This window comes from Barbus barbus, assembly GCF_936440315.1.
Source record: "Barbus barbus genome assembly, chromosome: 22".
Classification (NCBI taxonomy): Eukaryota; Metazoa; Chordata; class Actinopteri; order Cypriniformes; family Cyprinidae; genus Barbus; species Barbus barbus.
Window position 1 is genome coordinate 3,607,244 of NC_136750.1, and position 18,116 is coordinate 3,625,359.

At 37.4% G+C, this 18,116-nt stretch overlaps 1 protein-coding gene across 1 annotated transcript in view; it reads left to right on the forward strand.

Moving 5' to 3' along the window:
• Positions 1–1,088: 1,088 nt before the first annotated feature.
• LOC306888078 (spectrin beta chain, non-erythrocytic 4-like) overlaps positions 1,089–18,116 on the forward strand; it is a gene marked incomplete at its 5' end in the record, with an annotated part of 69,495 nt that continues 52,467 nt past the window's right edge. Inside the window, 9 exons of the mRNA XM_079446207.1 lie at positions 1,089–1,233; positions 2,143–2,294; positions 3,132–3,305; positions 8,384–8,475; positions 9,428–9,508; positions 9,613–9,728; positions 9,884–9,996; positions 10,088–10,275; positions 11,829–11,946. Coding sequence (XP_079302333.1) covers positions 1,089–1,233; positions 2,143–2,294; positions 3,132–3,305; positions 8,384–8,475; positions 9,428–9,508; positions 9,613–9,728; positions 9,884–9,996; positions 10,088–10,275; positions 11,829–11,946 — 1,179 coding nt within the window. The remainder of the gene's footprint in view (positions 1,234–2,142; positions 2,295–3,131; positions 3,306–8,383; positions 8,476–9,427; positions 9,509–9,612; positions 9,729–9,883; positions 9,997–10,087; positions 10,276–11,828; positions 11,947–18,116) is intronic.

The following is an 18,116-nucleotide window of genomic DNA, read 5'->3' on the forward strand; positions in this document are numbered from 1 at the left end:
ACTTGAAGTGGCTAAAATAAACACAAAGGAACATTTTTCCTCATATTAAATTGGTTACTACTAGACATTAGATATTTTTGTGTGATTGTAAATTGCACTAGATGTGACAATCAAGCATATCAGAGAGAAACCCTGTGTGTACTTGTACTCTGTGTAGCTTTATGTGGGCAACGTCACTTTAAAGGGACAGTAAAATGAATCCACATGAATTGAGTGGTAAAATCCAATCTTTGTGAAGGGACATAATTGTTTTATATGATGAATAGATTTAATTTAGCCTTTTATTCACATATTATTCACATTGATTGCACAGCTCGATTCACATGGATCAGCTTTATGATCTCTTTATTAACTTTTTGAAGCATCCAAGACTTGGTGGAACAAGGCTTGAAAACAAAAATCTCTCAAATTTAAATGGTGACAGAATTTTCATTTTTAGGTGAACTGTCCCTTTAAGGCAAGTTAGTTCACCTGGTGGCCATCTTGATCAGTGGTTCTCAAACCTGTCCTTGGGACCCCAACCACAGAATATTTTGTATGTGTCCCTCATTTATCACACCTGATTCAACTCATCAGCTCATTAGTAGAATCTGCAAGACTTGAACTGGGTGTGGCCTATGAGAGAGACATACAAAATATGTGGTGGCTGGGGGTCCCCAGGACAGGTTTGAGAACCACTGATCTTGATAACACCCCCTTGGCAGCTACTTCCTAGTCATTCTAGAACAGCTTCTTTCTACTTCAATAAGAAAAGACTGAAACTGCAGGCCACATTTACATTTCAGCAACATTATGTCAAATCAGCTATAAATCTGACAGCAAACAAAAAGACCAAATGTCAAAAATGCATTTGGCCATGTTGAGTTGCCATTTGACCTATTCATTTTTCTGTGAGTGCCTTGTGTCCTTGTCTGTATCTACTGTAAATTGTATCTGAAATCTATATCTGTGTGTAAGTCTGTGTTTGTGTGCCTTTTATGAATAGTGATTTGGATTCTATTAGGTTTGTGTTTGTATGTGTTTGGGTGGTACTGTGGAAACTGACTTTTACTGCACTGTATGCAGGGCTGGTTGAGGAAGCAGGCGCGATGGCCAATGCCTCAACAGACCTGGACAATGCTGAGGCCCAGAGACAGCTCAACAACAACAACAGGCCTGCAAGCACAGGATTCTGGGAAACAGAGACCACCAGTGCCCAACTATTTGAGTGCTCTCGCATCAAAGCACTAGCAGGTGAGTAGAGGATCTGCTAGATCTGTGGTTGTGTGTGGCTATATTTTGAGCATATGTATACACTAACTTTAAGAAGTTTGGGGCCAGTAGTTTTAGTTTTTTTTCTTAAAGAAATTAATGTTTTTATTTAGCAACGATGCACTAAATTGCTCAAAAATGACACTTAAGACATTTATTTTACAAATGTTGTTCTTTCTATTAATCAAAAAATCCTGAAAGAATACATCTTGGTTTCCACAAAAATATTAATCAGCTAAACATTGATAATAAAAAAAAGGATCATGTGACACAAAAGACTGGGATAGTGATGCTGAAAATTCAGCTTTGCATCACAGGAATAAATTACATTTTAAAATATATTAAAATAGAAAACACTTGCAAAAATATTTCAAAATATTACTGTTTTTACGGTGTGAATGCATCCTTTGTGATCATAAGAGACTTCCTTCAAAAATGTTAGAAAACCGACCCCAAACTTGAACGGTAGTGTATATACAGTAATAAGGATACAAGATTCTTCTACACCCATATTCTTGTTATGGATGGTAATAATAAATGGTTCAAATACAAATTCTGCAACACTTTGTCAAAAATAAAACAATAAAAATTAAAAACAATTGTTCAATGGATGTAGGCAAATCAACATTATATTGTACAGTATGCAAAATAAACATTAATTCTGAGATTTGCTAAAGATTACATTTAACAGCATTATTAAACTGGTGTTTTTTTAAAGATGAACATTAAACATACCATGACAAAGATAATCTAAATGTAAAAGCAGGAGAAATTAGCATATACTATGAAATATATAATATTGATGGGTAAATAAATAATATATCTGATAACCGATATGGTACCGATATTGTGTATCCTTTACATTGTTGTTTGTCTCTCTCGCTCTACCAGATGAGAGGGACGCAGTCCAGAAGAAAACCTTTACTAAGTGGGTGAACTCTCACTTGGCCCGTGTGTCCTGCCGTATCTCTGACCTGTATAATGACCTAAGAGACGGATACATGCTCATCAGACTCCTGGAGGTGCTGTCAGGAGAGCTGCTGGTGAGTTCTCCGTTTCCTCTGAAAACACCAGCTGAACAACTTTTTCCACCCAAAGGTTTTACATTTATGCATTTGGCAGATGCTTTTTTCCAAAGCGACTTACACTGCATTACAAAGTACAATTTTGGTCCATGATTTTTGCCTTCCAAAACTATTTTAGCTGAACTAGTATTTAGTATTTAACAAATTTTTTAAATATTATTGGTTAAATATTTTTGGTTGCTAGAATTTTGGTGCATCACTGATTATTAGTGTTGCTTGCTAGTATCATAAGTACTTTGCTGTTCCATTTGTTTTGAGCCCAACTCAAGTGAATGATACCTTTGATTTGACGATTTGACTCAATGAAGATAGGAATTGACCTAATATTTTTACCTGCTGGTGATTTGACCAGTAAAAACCATCCAGAAACCTAGCAACACATAGCAGCGTCCTAAAAATGCTCAGCATTGTGTAGATACTATAAAATAAAATAAAAATCATGTTTTTCTTGAGTGTTTATTTTAATTATAGTAATTTTGGGATGTGCCTTTACTAGTTTTTTTTGTATATTATTCAGATTTAATTTATTCATGTTTTAGTTTTTATTTCTAGTAAGTAATTTTACTGCTTCAATTTAGTTTTCATGGGAAAATATCTTGTTTTTGTTTATTTAGTTTTTCACCAAATATTTATATTGTATTTTATTTCAGCTTCTTTCAAATGTATAATAGGTTCAGTTTTCAATTAATGATAATAACCCTGATTCAGCCTACATGCTATACTTTATTAATTGTCTTTCAAGGGATGAATACAGGAAGTTTCATGCTTGCGTGTTTGATATGTTCTTGTTTTAAGCCTCGGCCCACTAGAGGCAGGATGAGGATTCACTGTTTGGAGAATGTGGATAAGGCTCTTCAGTTCCTCAAAGAACAGAGGGTTCATCTAGAAAATGTTGGTTCTCATGATATAGTTGATGGGAACCACCGCCTCACTCTCGGCCTCATCTGGACCATCATCCTCCGCTTCCAGGTGAGAGTTTCTTGGATTTCTGCCTGGGGACGTTTTGAGGGCCTCATCTGACTTTAAGAGAACGCTCTGTGTACTGATCTCTGATCTCTATGCTGTCATTGACTAGCAATGGATTTAATGTGATCTGATGCAGTCTGATCTGTAAAGAGGTGGCCATGTTTGGACCCTGTGGGGGTGTTTGATCCCCGTCTGCCCTTTATGGTCCCTGCTGAGTGTGTGATCACTGTCTGTGTGGTGCCTGTGTGTCTCTATGGCCGATTGTCAATACCTACATTACAATCTGTAGGTATACAGTACTGATAGCAGTGGAGTTAGCAAAATACAGTTGTCCTAAATGGCTTACTTCATGTCTACTTACAATGGCAGCAGTATATGACTGTGAAGTCCACAAGACCATAGAGTGACCAATTTCTCATTTTTAATTTCTGTAAGTTGCTCACAAGCTCCTGCTTTATTTCTGTTGTGCACACGTCAAAATGACTACTTTTATGGTGATTTCTGCAGCCCTTTGTCCGTATTCTGTCATTGTGTGAAGAAGAACAGCTTGGGAAGTGTGCTAAAGCTCTCTTTTTGTGGTTTGAAACGGCATTTCGTTAATTAATTTTATAAACAGAATTTTCATTTTTGGTTGAACTATTCATTTACTCTGCCAAGTTTTCATCTGTCTTCAACCAAGGATTATCCTGTGAAAAAGAGTGTCCTTACTTGTATCGAATGTCTACGTCAATTGTTAAAAATATATATTTTGAAAACTGTACTTGCAGATAATGTAATATTAATGAAATAAAGGCCACTTAAGTGCACTTAAAGAGAGAACACTTTCATGACTATGATTCATAACACACTTAAGTACACTTTTTTAAAAGTACATTTGAAATCATTATCTTTTAATAATCTTTTGTAATGTTTTAAAGAAGTACACTTATTTATGTTTTTTACTAACCTACTAAAGTACATATAAAGCACTTGATTATAATTGTAAGTGTAGTGTTATTTGATATGACATGTATAATAATAATATAATACTGTATATATAATATAATATTTATATTATTATTATTATTATTAATAACAATAATGCATATTATTTATATTGAACTTTTCTTAAACCCAAAGCTCTACTCAGCATAAAATAATAAATCAATAAAGTAATATTAAAACAATAAAGTAAGATTAAAACAGTTATCAAATATATATTTTGTATGTACTGTATTAATATATGTTCTAAATTAACTAATTATTTACTAAATCTATATATTTTAAATGACTTCATCATTACAAATATAATTATAAATATATTTAAATACATGGCACAAATTCAATTAAAATGACTATAAAGTATATTTTAGTTGATCATAAATTATTGTACATTCCGCAGTACACTTTAACCATATTTCAAGACAATAGACGTAATTATGAAATTACATATAAAGATGTAATTAAGTCCTCCTTAAAGGAACACTCCACTTTTTTTGTAAATAAATCATTTTCCAACTCCCCAAGAGTTAAACATTTGAGTTTTACCGTTTTTGAATCCATTCAGCCGATCTCCGGGTCTGGCGGTAGCACTTTTAGCTCCAGCGTAGCATCATTGAATCTGATTAGACCATTAGCATCTCACTCAAAAATGACCAAAGTGTTTCTATATTTTTCCTATTTAAAACTTGACTCCTCTGTAGTTCCATCGTGTACTAAGACTGACGGAAAATGAAAAGTTGCGATTTTCTAGGCCGATATGGCTAGGAACTATACTCTCATTCCGGCAGGCGCAATGATATTATGCAGCGCTTGAAAGTAGTCCCCAGTTATATCATAACTAGTTACCTAGCTGGGGACTACTTTCAAGTGCTGCGTAATATCATTGCGTTCCTTTAAAAGTGCTACCGCCAGACCCGGACATCGGCTGAATGGATTCGAAAACGGTAAAACTCAACTGTTTAACTCTTCGGGACTTGGAAAATGAGCCTATTTCCAAAAAAAGTGGAGTGTTCCTTTAAGTGGGTCAAAAAAGCACTCATAAGCAGTTTAAAGGTCAACTAACTGCATGTAATATACATGTAAACTATAACACATTTTCATTTCATTGTAAATAACATGCACTTAAGTGTCCAAAAACATTAAATTCAGTTCACACTTAAGTATATTTTTTAAAATATATTTAATATGCATATATATTTTTATATCTATATATTATATATCTATCTATATATCTGGTCTTTTTAAAGTGTGCTAAAGTGTACTACTTTTACATAAGGGCTGAAAATGCAAATATGGCTATTAAAGAAACCATGAAGACAACGAAAGCGTGATATTTTAATTTCATTAAAAGCTAAATGTAGGTCTTTTTTTGTTTGTTTATTCTAACCTACATTTTAAAATCCAATGGAATGTGTCGAGTGGGATGGAGATGAGTGCTTTTTAGAAGTATGCTAAAGTGTACTCCATTTTCACGAGGGAAACCAGGGTCTTATTTTCTCACTCTGAATATTTTAAAGCGCTCTGTTCATGTAACTACAAAGCGCAGAGCAGCTCATGGTTTGTATTGCCTGTCATCTCTTGGCTCCGTCAGTAAAGCAGTGGCAGGTTACCCAGAATGCCGTCTGACTGCAGCCCAGTAAACTGATGCTGTGGTGATTGTGGACGCAGGGACGGAGAGAGGTGGAGTGTCACTCGATCCACGAGCGTGCCGTAGAGATCACAGGGTGGGGCTGTCGTTCACGCTCACCTCTCGTCCTCTCGTGATTCTTCCTCTTCCCCTCTCTCTCCTCCATATTCCTCTTTATATCCTGTCTCCTTGTATGCCGGAATATCTCTCCGCTCCCCTTTTTATCTCCTTTCTACCCTCCCCATCTCTGTTGGAGTTCACTCTGCCCAGTCAGCAGGTAAGGCCTAACACTGCAGCAGTCGAACAGAGAGAGAGAGAGAGAGAGAGAGAGAGAGAGGGAGGAATTAGGAAGAGGGCAGATGGGAAAGCAGTAAGGCAAAACAAACATGCAAACTTCAGAATCGTGTGGGCCAGAAACGTTACAGATGTAGAACTATATATCATAACTGTATAGTTTGATAAAGGTTTCATAGTAGCTTTCTCTTGTTATGTATTGTTCATTATATATCTGTGTTTACATTTCCTTTCTTTCCTTCGTAGAATTTTGATACTCTTGTTTTAAGCATAATCTGTGCTTAAAGCAATAAAAGCAGTCTGATTCAACTGGATAAGAAAAATATTACATAATTCAAGATATATTCTGTGAGGAAGAGTCTTCCTATCTAACTTAATGTCACTTCTCAAGCAAATGTATCTTGTTTTAAGGATTGTTTACTAGAAAACAAGACTAAAATACAGATTTTTGCAGTGCTGTTCTTTGAGGTTGTAGATATCGATCATGTATTGACTGCATGATGCGAGAAATTCAATATGACGAATGATCTTGGGACGCTGTTGTTATTGTAATGTGCTTACACAAATGTGTTGGAGATGTTTGTGTGTGTGTGTGTGTGTGTGTGTTTGGTTCTCATATGCCACACTATAAGGCATGAGGAGTGTGTCCTTGTGCCATTCGTTATTATGTATCATGTCAAAAATGATCAATTTGGTGTATACAGTATCTCACAAAAGTGAGTACACCCCTCACATTTCGGCAACCATTTTAGTATATCTTCTTAAGGGACAATACTATAGAAATGAAACTTGGATATATTTTAGATTAGTCAATGTACAACTTGTATAACAGTAAAGATTTACTGTCCTCTGAAAATAACTCAACATACAGCCATTATTGTCAAAAAAGCTGGCAAAAAAAAGACAGAACAGGTCATTTAGTAAACCACAGATAGGCTAATGCAATCACGTTAAAAACTGTAATGATAATACACTGTGTCTATAGATGCCATTACCCAGTGTTTTAAGCAAAACCAGTGTATGACTAGTTATTGCTGCTTGCTAGGACTTTATTATTGCTCATTCTTAGGGTTTGGGATTTGGACAAACTTCTAATTCCAAGGACTACAGTTGATTTCAGTAACTGTTCACCAAAAATATTTATAGATAAGCATACGGTCACTAATGATTATTTGTGGGCTTTTATTGCAAAGCAACAAAATTGTAAATATCACCACAATTTTTTAGAAAGCTGAAGCAAATTGATCCAGTTTGGGCTGCAAAAGGGGGGGGGGGGGGGGGTTACTTACTTGGGCCAGTAAGTAACCACCTAGCAGCTATTCAAAAACCAACAAACAGTTTTCTTTAGAAAATAGAAAAATCTAGTTTAAAGGAATAATTCACCCAAAAATGACAATTCTGTCATTTAATCACCAAACCTGTTCCAAACCTGTATGAGTTTCTTCTGTTGAGCACAAAAGAAGAAGTATGTTAGTAACCAAACAGTTGATAATAGCCATTGACTTCCATAGTATGGCATAAAAAATATTGTGGAAGTCATTGGCTACCGTCAATTGTTTGGTTACCAATCTTCATTTTTGGGTGAACTGTCCCTTTAACCCTTGTAAGCTTTTCAGACATTTTTTATTGTATTTATTTATTCATTTACTTATTTATTTTTTCAAAGACAGAGCAATTTTTCTTTTTTAAATTGTGTTGAATAAAATCTATATATTAGCCACATTGCTGAATGTAGGCACACAATAATGAAGCAGTGAGACTATAAACATCCAGAGTGCAAAAGGTTCATACTCGTGCACAACACACATTCAGAGTGAGAGTGAAATTAATTGCAAAATGAAATTTTGTAAATCTAATCTATCTATCTAGTCTATCTATCAAATCTAAACTAAATTACCTAAAATAATAATAATAAAAAAAAAAAAGCATATAATTTACTGTTTTCCATTCAAAAATAACAGCCACGATGTAGCTCTTTTTTAAAGATTGGAATAATCCATGGTTCTCCTGGTGTGCTTTCAGTTGTTTCATTGCAATATGAATATGACATTTCTTGGCTTCTTGATACCAGCAAGGAAAGCAAAGCCTGTGATTAATCTCTTAAAAAGCTCACAATCATTTAATGACTGTGAATTTCAGATTGCATTAACTTTTTACTGTTGTTTCTCATTCCTAACAGATCCAGGTGATTAAGATTGAGACGGAGGACAACAGAGAGACACGCTCCGCTAAAGACGCCCTTCTTCTGTGGTGTCAGATGAAAACAGCAGGGTAACATCTATATATCTATCCCACAACTACCCATAACCAACCCAAAGACAATCATTTTGTATATATGTGTATATATATATATACACTACTAGTCAAAATAATAATTTCGAATAATTAAGGTAGTCCAATGTTTTTAAAAGAAGTCTTATGTTCACCAAGGGTTCATTTATTTGATCAAAATACAGAAAATCAATAATATTTTAAAATATTATTATAATATGTTTCTGTTTGAATATATTTTAAAATGTAATTTATTCCTGTGATGGTAAAGCTGAATTTTCAGCAGCCATCAGTGTCGCATGATCCTTCAAAAATCATTCGAATATGCTGATTAATTATTATTATGAGTATGGAAAATATTTTTTGCTGTTTAATATTTTTGTGGAAATACTTTTTTCTGGATTTTTTGATGAATAGAAAGTTTAAAAGAACTGCAAATTTCTATAATTCTGTAATATTATAAACTGTCACTTTTGATCAATTTAATGCATTGTTGCTTCTTTTTTTATCTTATTTATCCCGGACTATTGATGGGTAGTGTATCCCAGTTTCCACAAAAATATTACAACTCTTTTCAACAATCATGATAGCAATAATAAATGTTTCTTGAGCAGCAAATCAGCATATTAGAATGGTTCATGTGACACTGAAGACTTCAGTAAGGATGCTGAAAATCAGCTTTGTCATCATAGGAATAAATTACATTTAAAATATACTCAAATAGAAAACTTAAAAATAAAAAAAATCACAATATTACTGTTTTTGATCAAATAAATCCAGCCATGGTGAGCATAAGAGACTTCTTTCAGAAACATTTCAAAAACAGCGTAATTATTCCAAAATGTTGATAGTGTTTGGTAGTGTATGTTTTCTTTTAGGCCTTTATAGAAATACACATGATCTTCCTGTACATCTTTCATGATGCTGTGGTGTTTCGTATGTTTTGCCCCAGGTATCCTGAGGTCAACATTCACAACTTCACCACCTGCTGGAGGGACGGCCTGGCTTTCAACGCTCTTATTCACAGGCACAGGTCAGCGGTCAGACAGACACACATCATACTGACTAGGCTTCCTTCCATTCACGTCATTGATAGAAGCTGTTATGCAAGCTGATTTCTGCTTGTGTGTTTCACAGGCCTGATTTAATTGAATTCCACAAGTTGACCAGATCCAATGCAACACACAACCTCCAGCAAGCCTTTAACATAGCTGAACAGAGTCTCGGACTCACCAAACTACTAGACCCTGAGGGTAACGAACAGCATTTTACTCTCACTATATACACTCAACACAATGTGAACCTTTAAATGCACTAGTTGGGGCCCAGATTTGATATTTTTAGTTATACTGATTCAGCTAAATAGCTGAATGATCACTCAAAACAATAACCATTTTCTCCCACCCAGATGTAAACACAGAAAATCCAGATGAGAAGTCCATCATCACTTATGTAGTTTCCTACTATCATTATTTCTCCAAAATGAAGGCACTTATTGTAGAAGGGAAGAGAATTGGAAAGGTAGGAGGTGTTTTTGTGCATGTTTGATAGAGCTAAACCTCATTTAAATGTTATCAGATGCATATTTTCCCTCTCTTTTTTCTCTTTCTAGGTGCTGGACAATGCTATAGAAGCTGATAAGATCATTCGCCGCTATGAGGCTTTAGCGTCCGACCTGTTAGAGTGGATTGAGAGAACCATGAGCATCATTAGCAACCAGAAGTTTGCAAACTCGCTATCGGGTGTTCAGCAACAGCTTCAAGCCTTTACCACATACTGCACCATTGAGAAGCCTATCAAGTAAGAGAGAATAAATGATACAGAGGTCTGAGTGTTGGCAGGCACCCCATGACTGCCTGAAAAATACTCAAACTATGACTGTGAATCATCTGGTTCTTTCAACGCTTCCTTACGCTACAATTTAAGGGTACTAGTCACTGTATTGTTGGTCAAAGGTGCTCCTACCCTAGTGAAAAACAGGTGCGCTTAGTTATATTGAACATGCGCTTGTATCGTACGTCAAATCTTAATAGTATATTTAAAAAAACTGTGCTTGCAGATAATATTAATGAAATAAAGGGCCACTTAAGTGCACTTAATTAAAGAGAGAACACTTTCATGACTTTTTTTAAAGGGATAGTTCACCCAAAAATGAAAATTCTGTCATCGTTCTAAATTGTTCTGTCATTGTTTGAGTTTCTTTCTTCTGTTGAACACAGAAGACGATATTTTAAAGAATTTTGGTAACCAAACAGTTGCTGGTAGCCACTGACTTCCATATTTTCCCCACATTATAGAAGTCAGTGGTTAGCAGTAACTGTTTGGTTACCAAACTTCTTTAAAATATCTTCTTTTGTGTTTAACAGAAGAAAGGAACTCATACAGGTTTGGAACAACTTGAGGATAAATAAATTATAAGTTTCAGTTTTTGGGTTGAATTAGCTCTTTAAATACACTTGCAAAGAGTGCAAGAGTGTGCTTTAATTATCTTTTGTTGTGCTTTAAAGAAGTACACTTTATTTTTTATGTTGACTAACATGCTAAAACATGTGAAGTACTGTATGTGATTATAATTAAACTGTATAGTGTTATTTGATATTAACGTTAAAAGTTAATATATTTTAAGTGTTCGTTTTTATGTAAATTGCAACATTACATATTTATTTAAATACATGACATACAATAGAAATATTTTAGTTTACCATAAATGCTTGTCAGTACATTCTGCAGTACACTTTAACCATATTTCAAACACAATAGAAGTATTAATGACATTACATATAAAGTTGTACTGAAGTCCTACTTAAGCAGGTTAAAGAAAACACTCTTAAATTCAGCTAATTGGATTTAACATAAGAGTCTGTGCTTAAGTATAGTGTTTTAAAAGTATATTATTTCTGTAATAAGTACTGTTTTTAAAAGTGTACTACCTGTAAAATGTTCATAAGGATTTTGCTGGTTATTGGCAGATTGTGCAGCTAATCATAGCTATTTAATGTCTGACCACAAATAGGTTGTATTATTGTAATTTTTCTTGCAGTGTTTGTCTTTTCATGTTATGAACAAACAAAATCACCAACTCTTGTTGAAAATGAGTGATTTTTGGTCACTTTATCACATACTGTCAGTGTAAACTAACTTTTATAATATAATCGATGCGCTCAGCTGATGGGCTGATGTTTACTGGACTAAAGCTTTAAGTTAATTACATTAGTCCATTTGGCATAAAGACTTGTTCATACTGTTGCATGTTTTGAATGGAAACGCATAGGGAGTCTTAGGAAAGGGATTTGTATGACAGATGTAGTGCAGTTTGTGTGGTTATTTATGGTGTGGATTGTTTTTTTTTACAGATTCCAGGAGAAAGGGAACCTGGAGGTGCTGCTTTTCACCATCCAAAGTAAGCTCAGAGCTAACAATCAGAAGCCATATGTGCCTCATGACGGGAAACTTATCTCAGACATCAATAAGGTGTGTACTGTTTAGTTGATATACAGTAGTTCTTGACTGGTTACAGTGTCAAATTTGTATTTTTGTATAACTAGAAGAGGGCTGATTATTTTTCAGAAAAATAGTTAGTTTTTTTATACAGTCATGGCCAAAAATATCGGCACCCTTGGTAAATATGATCAAAGAAGGCTGTGAAAATTAATTCATTGGATAATAAGAATTTAAAATGGGGGGAAATAACATTATGAAATAAATGTTTTTCTCTAATACACATTGGCCACAATTAACTGCACCCTTGTATTCAATACTTTTTGAAACCTCCATTTGCCAGTTTAACAGCCCTAAATTTTCTCCTATAATGCCTGATGAGGTTAGAGAACACCTGACAAGAGATCAGAGACCATTCCTTCATCCAGAATCACTCCAGATCCTTCAGATTCACAGCTCCATGACGGTGCTTCTTCTCTTCAGTTCACCTCACTCATTTTATACAGGGTTCAGGTCAGAGGACTGGAATGGCCATAGCAGAAGCTTGGTTTTGTGCCCAGTGACCCATTTTTGTGTGGTTTTTGAGGTTTGTGTTTGGATTATTGTACGGTTGGAAGATCCAGACATGGTCCATTATAAGATTTCTATCAGAGTCAGTCACTTATTGATTTTTTATCTGTTGGTATTTGATAGAATCCATGATGCCATGTGTCTAAACAAGACGTCCAGGACCTCCAGCAGAAATATAGGCCCACAACGTCAAAAATACAGCGGTATATTTCATTGTACACATGGGGTACTTTGATAACACTTTATTTTAGGGTCTCTTAACTAACTAATTTACTAGAATATTAGCCATTTATTAGTAGCAATTAAGCACATATTAATGCTTTATTCTACATTACCTATTCTATATCGCTAATCCTACACAATACCTAAACTTAACAACTACCTTACTAACTATTAATAAGCAGCAAATTAGGAATTTATTGAGGGAAAAGTCATAGTTAATAGTGAATAAGCATTCCCTATTCTAAAGTGTTACCGCTACTTTTTATCCCTGTGTTCACCAAACCCATCTTGAGTGTTTGCTGCTAAAAAGCTCAATTTTTTGTTTCATCTGACCATAGAAGCCAGTCCCATGTTCCAGTTGTGTCTGACAACTGAATATGCTAGAGTTTGTTTTTGGATGAGCTAGGAGAATGTTTCTTGAAACCCTCCCAAACAACATGTGGTGATGTAAGGGCTGTTTGACTATTTTTTAAGGTTTTCTGACCCAGAGACTCAACTATTTTCTGCAATTCTCCAGCTGTGGTCCTTGGAGAGTCTTTAGCCACTCAAACTTTCCTTCTCACCGTGCATTAGGACGATATAGACACACGTCCTCTTCCAGGCAGTTTCGTAACATTTGTTGATTGGAAATTCTTAATTATTGCCCTGATGGTGGAAATGGGAATTTTCACTGCTCTAGCTCTTTTCTTAAAGCCACTTCACTAATTTGTAAAGATCAACTATCTTTTGCTGCACATCAGAAATATATTCTTTGGTTTTTCTCATTGTGATGGACAATTAAGGGAATTTGGGCTTTGTTTTCCCTCCTATTTATATTTCTGTGAAGCAGGAAGCCATGGCTGGATAAATTCATGTTCATAATCACCCTGGATGACAGGGAATGAGAACTCGGAATCCAGTTGCAAGTGAAGTGCAGTTTATTTAGAACAACAGTGGGAAAAAAAGGCAAGGTGAGTGGTCAGATGATATCAAGCAGGTCTCAGAGGCAAGGAGACTACTAGACACTGACCCAATCCAACACGGCACGAGAAATCCAACAAACTCCTCGACAGAGTATCCACACGGTAGGTAATCAAAGGCAGGAAGCAATCAGGAAACAGAAGCACTGGAGAGAACGACAGGCATGAGCAAACACATGATCTGACAACATGCACAGCAAACACGAGACAGATAAAGGCAGCGGATAATGCACTACAGGTGCGGCCGTGCTGATTAGCTCGTCAGCACCGAGGTTGCGGGAGCAACGCTGACAAGCAACCAGACAGGTGATAACACGCAGACACACAGAAATGAACACACAGACCCGTGAACCGTGACAGTACCCCTCCCGCTAGGAGCGCCTCCTGGTGCTTCCAGGGTAACTTACCTGGCGATTGCAATCATCGATAAGTGAATGATCCAATACTTTTTTAGCAGGAACCCAACTCCTCTCCTCCGGACCGTAACCCTCCCAGTCCACCAGGTTCTGAAATCCATGTCCCTTCCGCCTCGAATCCAGAATACGTTTTACCGAATAAGCAAGTTCCCCATCTATGAGTCGCGGCGGATTAATGGTAGAATGAAAAACTGGCTTTAATTTTGAAATATGGAAGACGGAATGAATTCTCCTGTACGCTGAAGAAAGTTTAAAGCGAACTGCTAATAATCTTGGTGACAGTAAACAGGCCAATGAATTTAGCAGCAAGCTTATTACAGACGGTACGGAGAGGAATGTTCTTAGATGAAAGCCACACTTTTGGACCAACGACGTAGACGGGAGGCTTTGACCAGAAGGAAATCGGCCTGGGCCTTGGTGCGTGACCCCAGCTGGAGAATAGTCTCTCTAGCCCTCCTCCAGGTGCGGCGGCACCTCTAGACAAAGATGTGGGCAGAGGGGACCACGACTTCAGATTCCATTCTCTGAAAAATAGGTGGCTGGTAACCTAAGCTACACTCGGAGAAACAGAGACAGGCCCGTAGATGACACTGGTAAAGAATTGTGTGCGTACTCCACCCATGAAAGTTGCTGACTCCAAGAGCAAAGGTTCTGAGACACCAAACACCGCAACACCCGTTTTAAATCTTGGTTGGCCCTCTCCGTCTGACCATTACTCTGGGGATGAAAACCAGAAGAAAGACTAACAGTCGCCCCCAACAAATGACAAAATTCCATCCAAAATTTGGAGATAAATTGAGGCACATCATTGACCTGTGCCTGGAAGACCGCGGGAGAGTTGGATAGCCCGAACGGCATAACAAGATACTCCCAAGTGCCCCCTGGGGGTATTAAAAGCGGTCTTCCACTCATCCCCCTCCCTTATGCGAACCAAATGATAGGCATTACGAAGATCCAACTTTGTGAAGAAGGAAGCACCCTGCAGACTCTCGAAGACATCAACGGCAAAGGATAAGTATTCTTTACCATGATGCTGTTCAACCCTCGATAGTCAATACGAGGGCGAAGGGAACCATCTTTCTTCTCCACAAAGAACCCCGCACCTGCAAGAGAAGAGGAAGGACAGATGATCTTGGCTGCCAGAAAATCAGAAATATATTTCTCCCTAGCCTCCCTTTCCAGAGCGGAAAGCGAGTATAACCTGCCCTTAGGCGGAGACATACCTGACAATAAATCTATCGCACAGTCATAAGGACGATGCGGAGGAAGAGAAGCAGCCAGAGACTTACTGAACACTCCCTTCAGATCAAGATACCCAGTGGGCACGTTTGACAGATCCATATGTTCATCCTGTAACACAGAACAATACACACAGAAGAACATGCAGACAACAAACACGAAGCATGACAAAATTCACTCCAGGAAGAAACAGTGTTCTGGCGCCAGTTTATGTTGGGATTGTGGTGTGAGAGCCAGGGGTGACCCAAGACCACAGGAGCTAAAGGGGAGTCAGTCAAGAGGAAGGAAATGGTCTCAGTGTGGTTGCCAGAAGTGATGAGACTCACCGACTCAGTGGCATGGGTGATGGGTGGGAGAGACTGACCGCAAGAGAGCACTGACAAAGATGGGCGGGTTGAGCGGAACCACAGGAACTCCTAACTTAAGCGCTGTCTTGCAATCCCAAAAATTACCGTCTGCTCCAGAGTCTATTAAGGCTTTACATGTGAATGCAGCACGACCCATCAGTAGTTGAACAGGGAGAAAAATGGCAGCAGAAGAGGATTTCTCAAAGGCGACTCCATCCCATCAGTAGCCTCCTATCTACTGACGGGCTTTGGCTTTTACCGGGCACTGCGCCACAATGTGACCCGCAGTACCACAGTATAAACACAGTCCCTGGTTCCTGTGTCTCTCCTTCTCCTCCTGTGAAAGATGAGCTCTGCCCACCTGCATGGGCTCAGGATTGAAAAAATTACCTGCCGTATCCTTAGCCATAACGGAGGATTGGTCTTCAGTATTAACAACTGGAATCTGTAGAGCTCGTTGATCACGAAGTCGCAATATAGCGTCCACTAGGATTGCCAGATCAATCAACCCGTCAAGAGAGGTGGGTAATTCTTTAGTATACATTTCATTTCTGATACGGTAGGCTTACATTCTGCCACCAATGTGCGAAATTCGATGGAGTAATCTGTCACCGATCGATTTCCTTGACGTAACTCAGCCAACTCCCGTGAAGTAACTCAACCTACTCCCTACCAGATGCAGCCCGATCGAATACCTTCTTGAGTTCCTCCGAGAAAGACTGGAACGAAGAACAACAGTGGTGCCTTTGCTCCCATACCGCCGTTCCCCAGAAAGCCGCTCGTCCAGTTAGCAGAGTGATCACAAAGGCCACTTTGGACTGCTCTGTGGGAAAAGACGAAGGCTGGAGAGCAATGTGAAGAGAACATGTAGCCAGAAATGAACGACATAACAGGGGCTCACCGGAGTAGACCATTGGAGGCGTTGGACGGGGTTCGGCATGCCAGCTAGTGTTATCCACATGTGGAACAGTCAGGGGGTTGAGCGCAGTGGGCTGTTGGGCAGATTCTGTTTTTAACTGTCGGAACTGAGTGGTTAGATCCGAGACCTGTGTTACTAGTGCCTGAACGGCACAACCGGTAGCCATGATCGGTTCCTCTTGCTGCTCCATACGAGTATTGCTGCTGGTAAGAATGTCTCTAAGTTTTGTAGCACTTGCTGGATCCATCCTTGCTCAGATTGTTCGGTCACGGAATGAGAACTCGGAATCCAGTTGCAAGTGAAGTGCAGTTTATTTAGAACAAAAGTGGGAAAAAAAGGCAAGGTGAGTGGTCAGATGACATCAAGCAGACGAGCAGGTCTCAGAGGCACGGAGACTGCTAGGCACTGACCCGATCCAACACGGCAAGAGAAATCCAACAAACTGCTCAGCAGAATATCCACACGGTAGGTAATCCGAGGCAGGAAGCAATCAGGAAACAGAAGCACTGGAGAGAACGACAGGCATGAGCAAACAAACGATCTGACAACATGCACAGCAAACGCGAGACAGATAAAGGCAGCGGATAATGCACTACAGGTGCGGCCGTGCTGATTAGCTCGTCAGCACCGAGGTTGTCGGAGCAACGCTGACATGCAACCAAACAGGTGACAACAACACGCAGACACACAGGAATGAACACACAGACCCGTGAACCGTGACATTGGAATGCTCAAAATTGTGAATATGAATGGGAATATACTTCAGAGATATTTTACTCATAAGAATTTCTAGGGGTGCCAATAATTGTGTCCAACGTGTATTTGAGAAAAACATTTATTTCATAATGATATTTCTCCCCATTTTAAATTCTTATTATCCAATGAAAGGATAGATTTTTGTGAATTTTTTAAAGAAAAGATAAAAAAGGATTAACAATGCAGATTAATTTTCACAGCCTTCTTTGACCATATTTACCAAGGGTGCCGATATTTTTGGACATGACTGTATTTGACTATATGGAAGTATAAATTTCATGTCATGTAATCTGAATGAAATATTAACTAATGACCTAAAGAAGAAATATACACTACCAGTCAAAAGTTTTGGAATATTTAATGATGTTTGTTATATTTCAGAATATTTTTAATGTAATGTAAAAGCCTCAATTTTGATTAAAAAATACAGTAAAAACAGTAATATTGTGAACAATTGCAATTTATAATAACAGTTTTCGATTTGAATATGTTTTCAAATGTAATTTATTCAGATTTCAGCATCATTACTCCAGTCTTCAGTGTCACATGATCCTTCAGAAATCATTCTAATATACTGATTTTCTGCTTAGTTATTATCAATTATTTTGGTGCTCAATTATTACTAATAGTGCTTATTATTTTTAAAGTGGAAAATGTTTTTGCTGCTAAATATTTTTGTGGAAACCGTGATAATTTTTTCAGAGCTCTGAACAGAAAGTTCAAAGAAATAGAAAACTTTTGCTTCATTATATTACTTTACTGTCATTTTATTTTT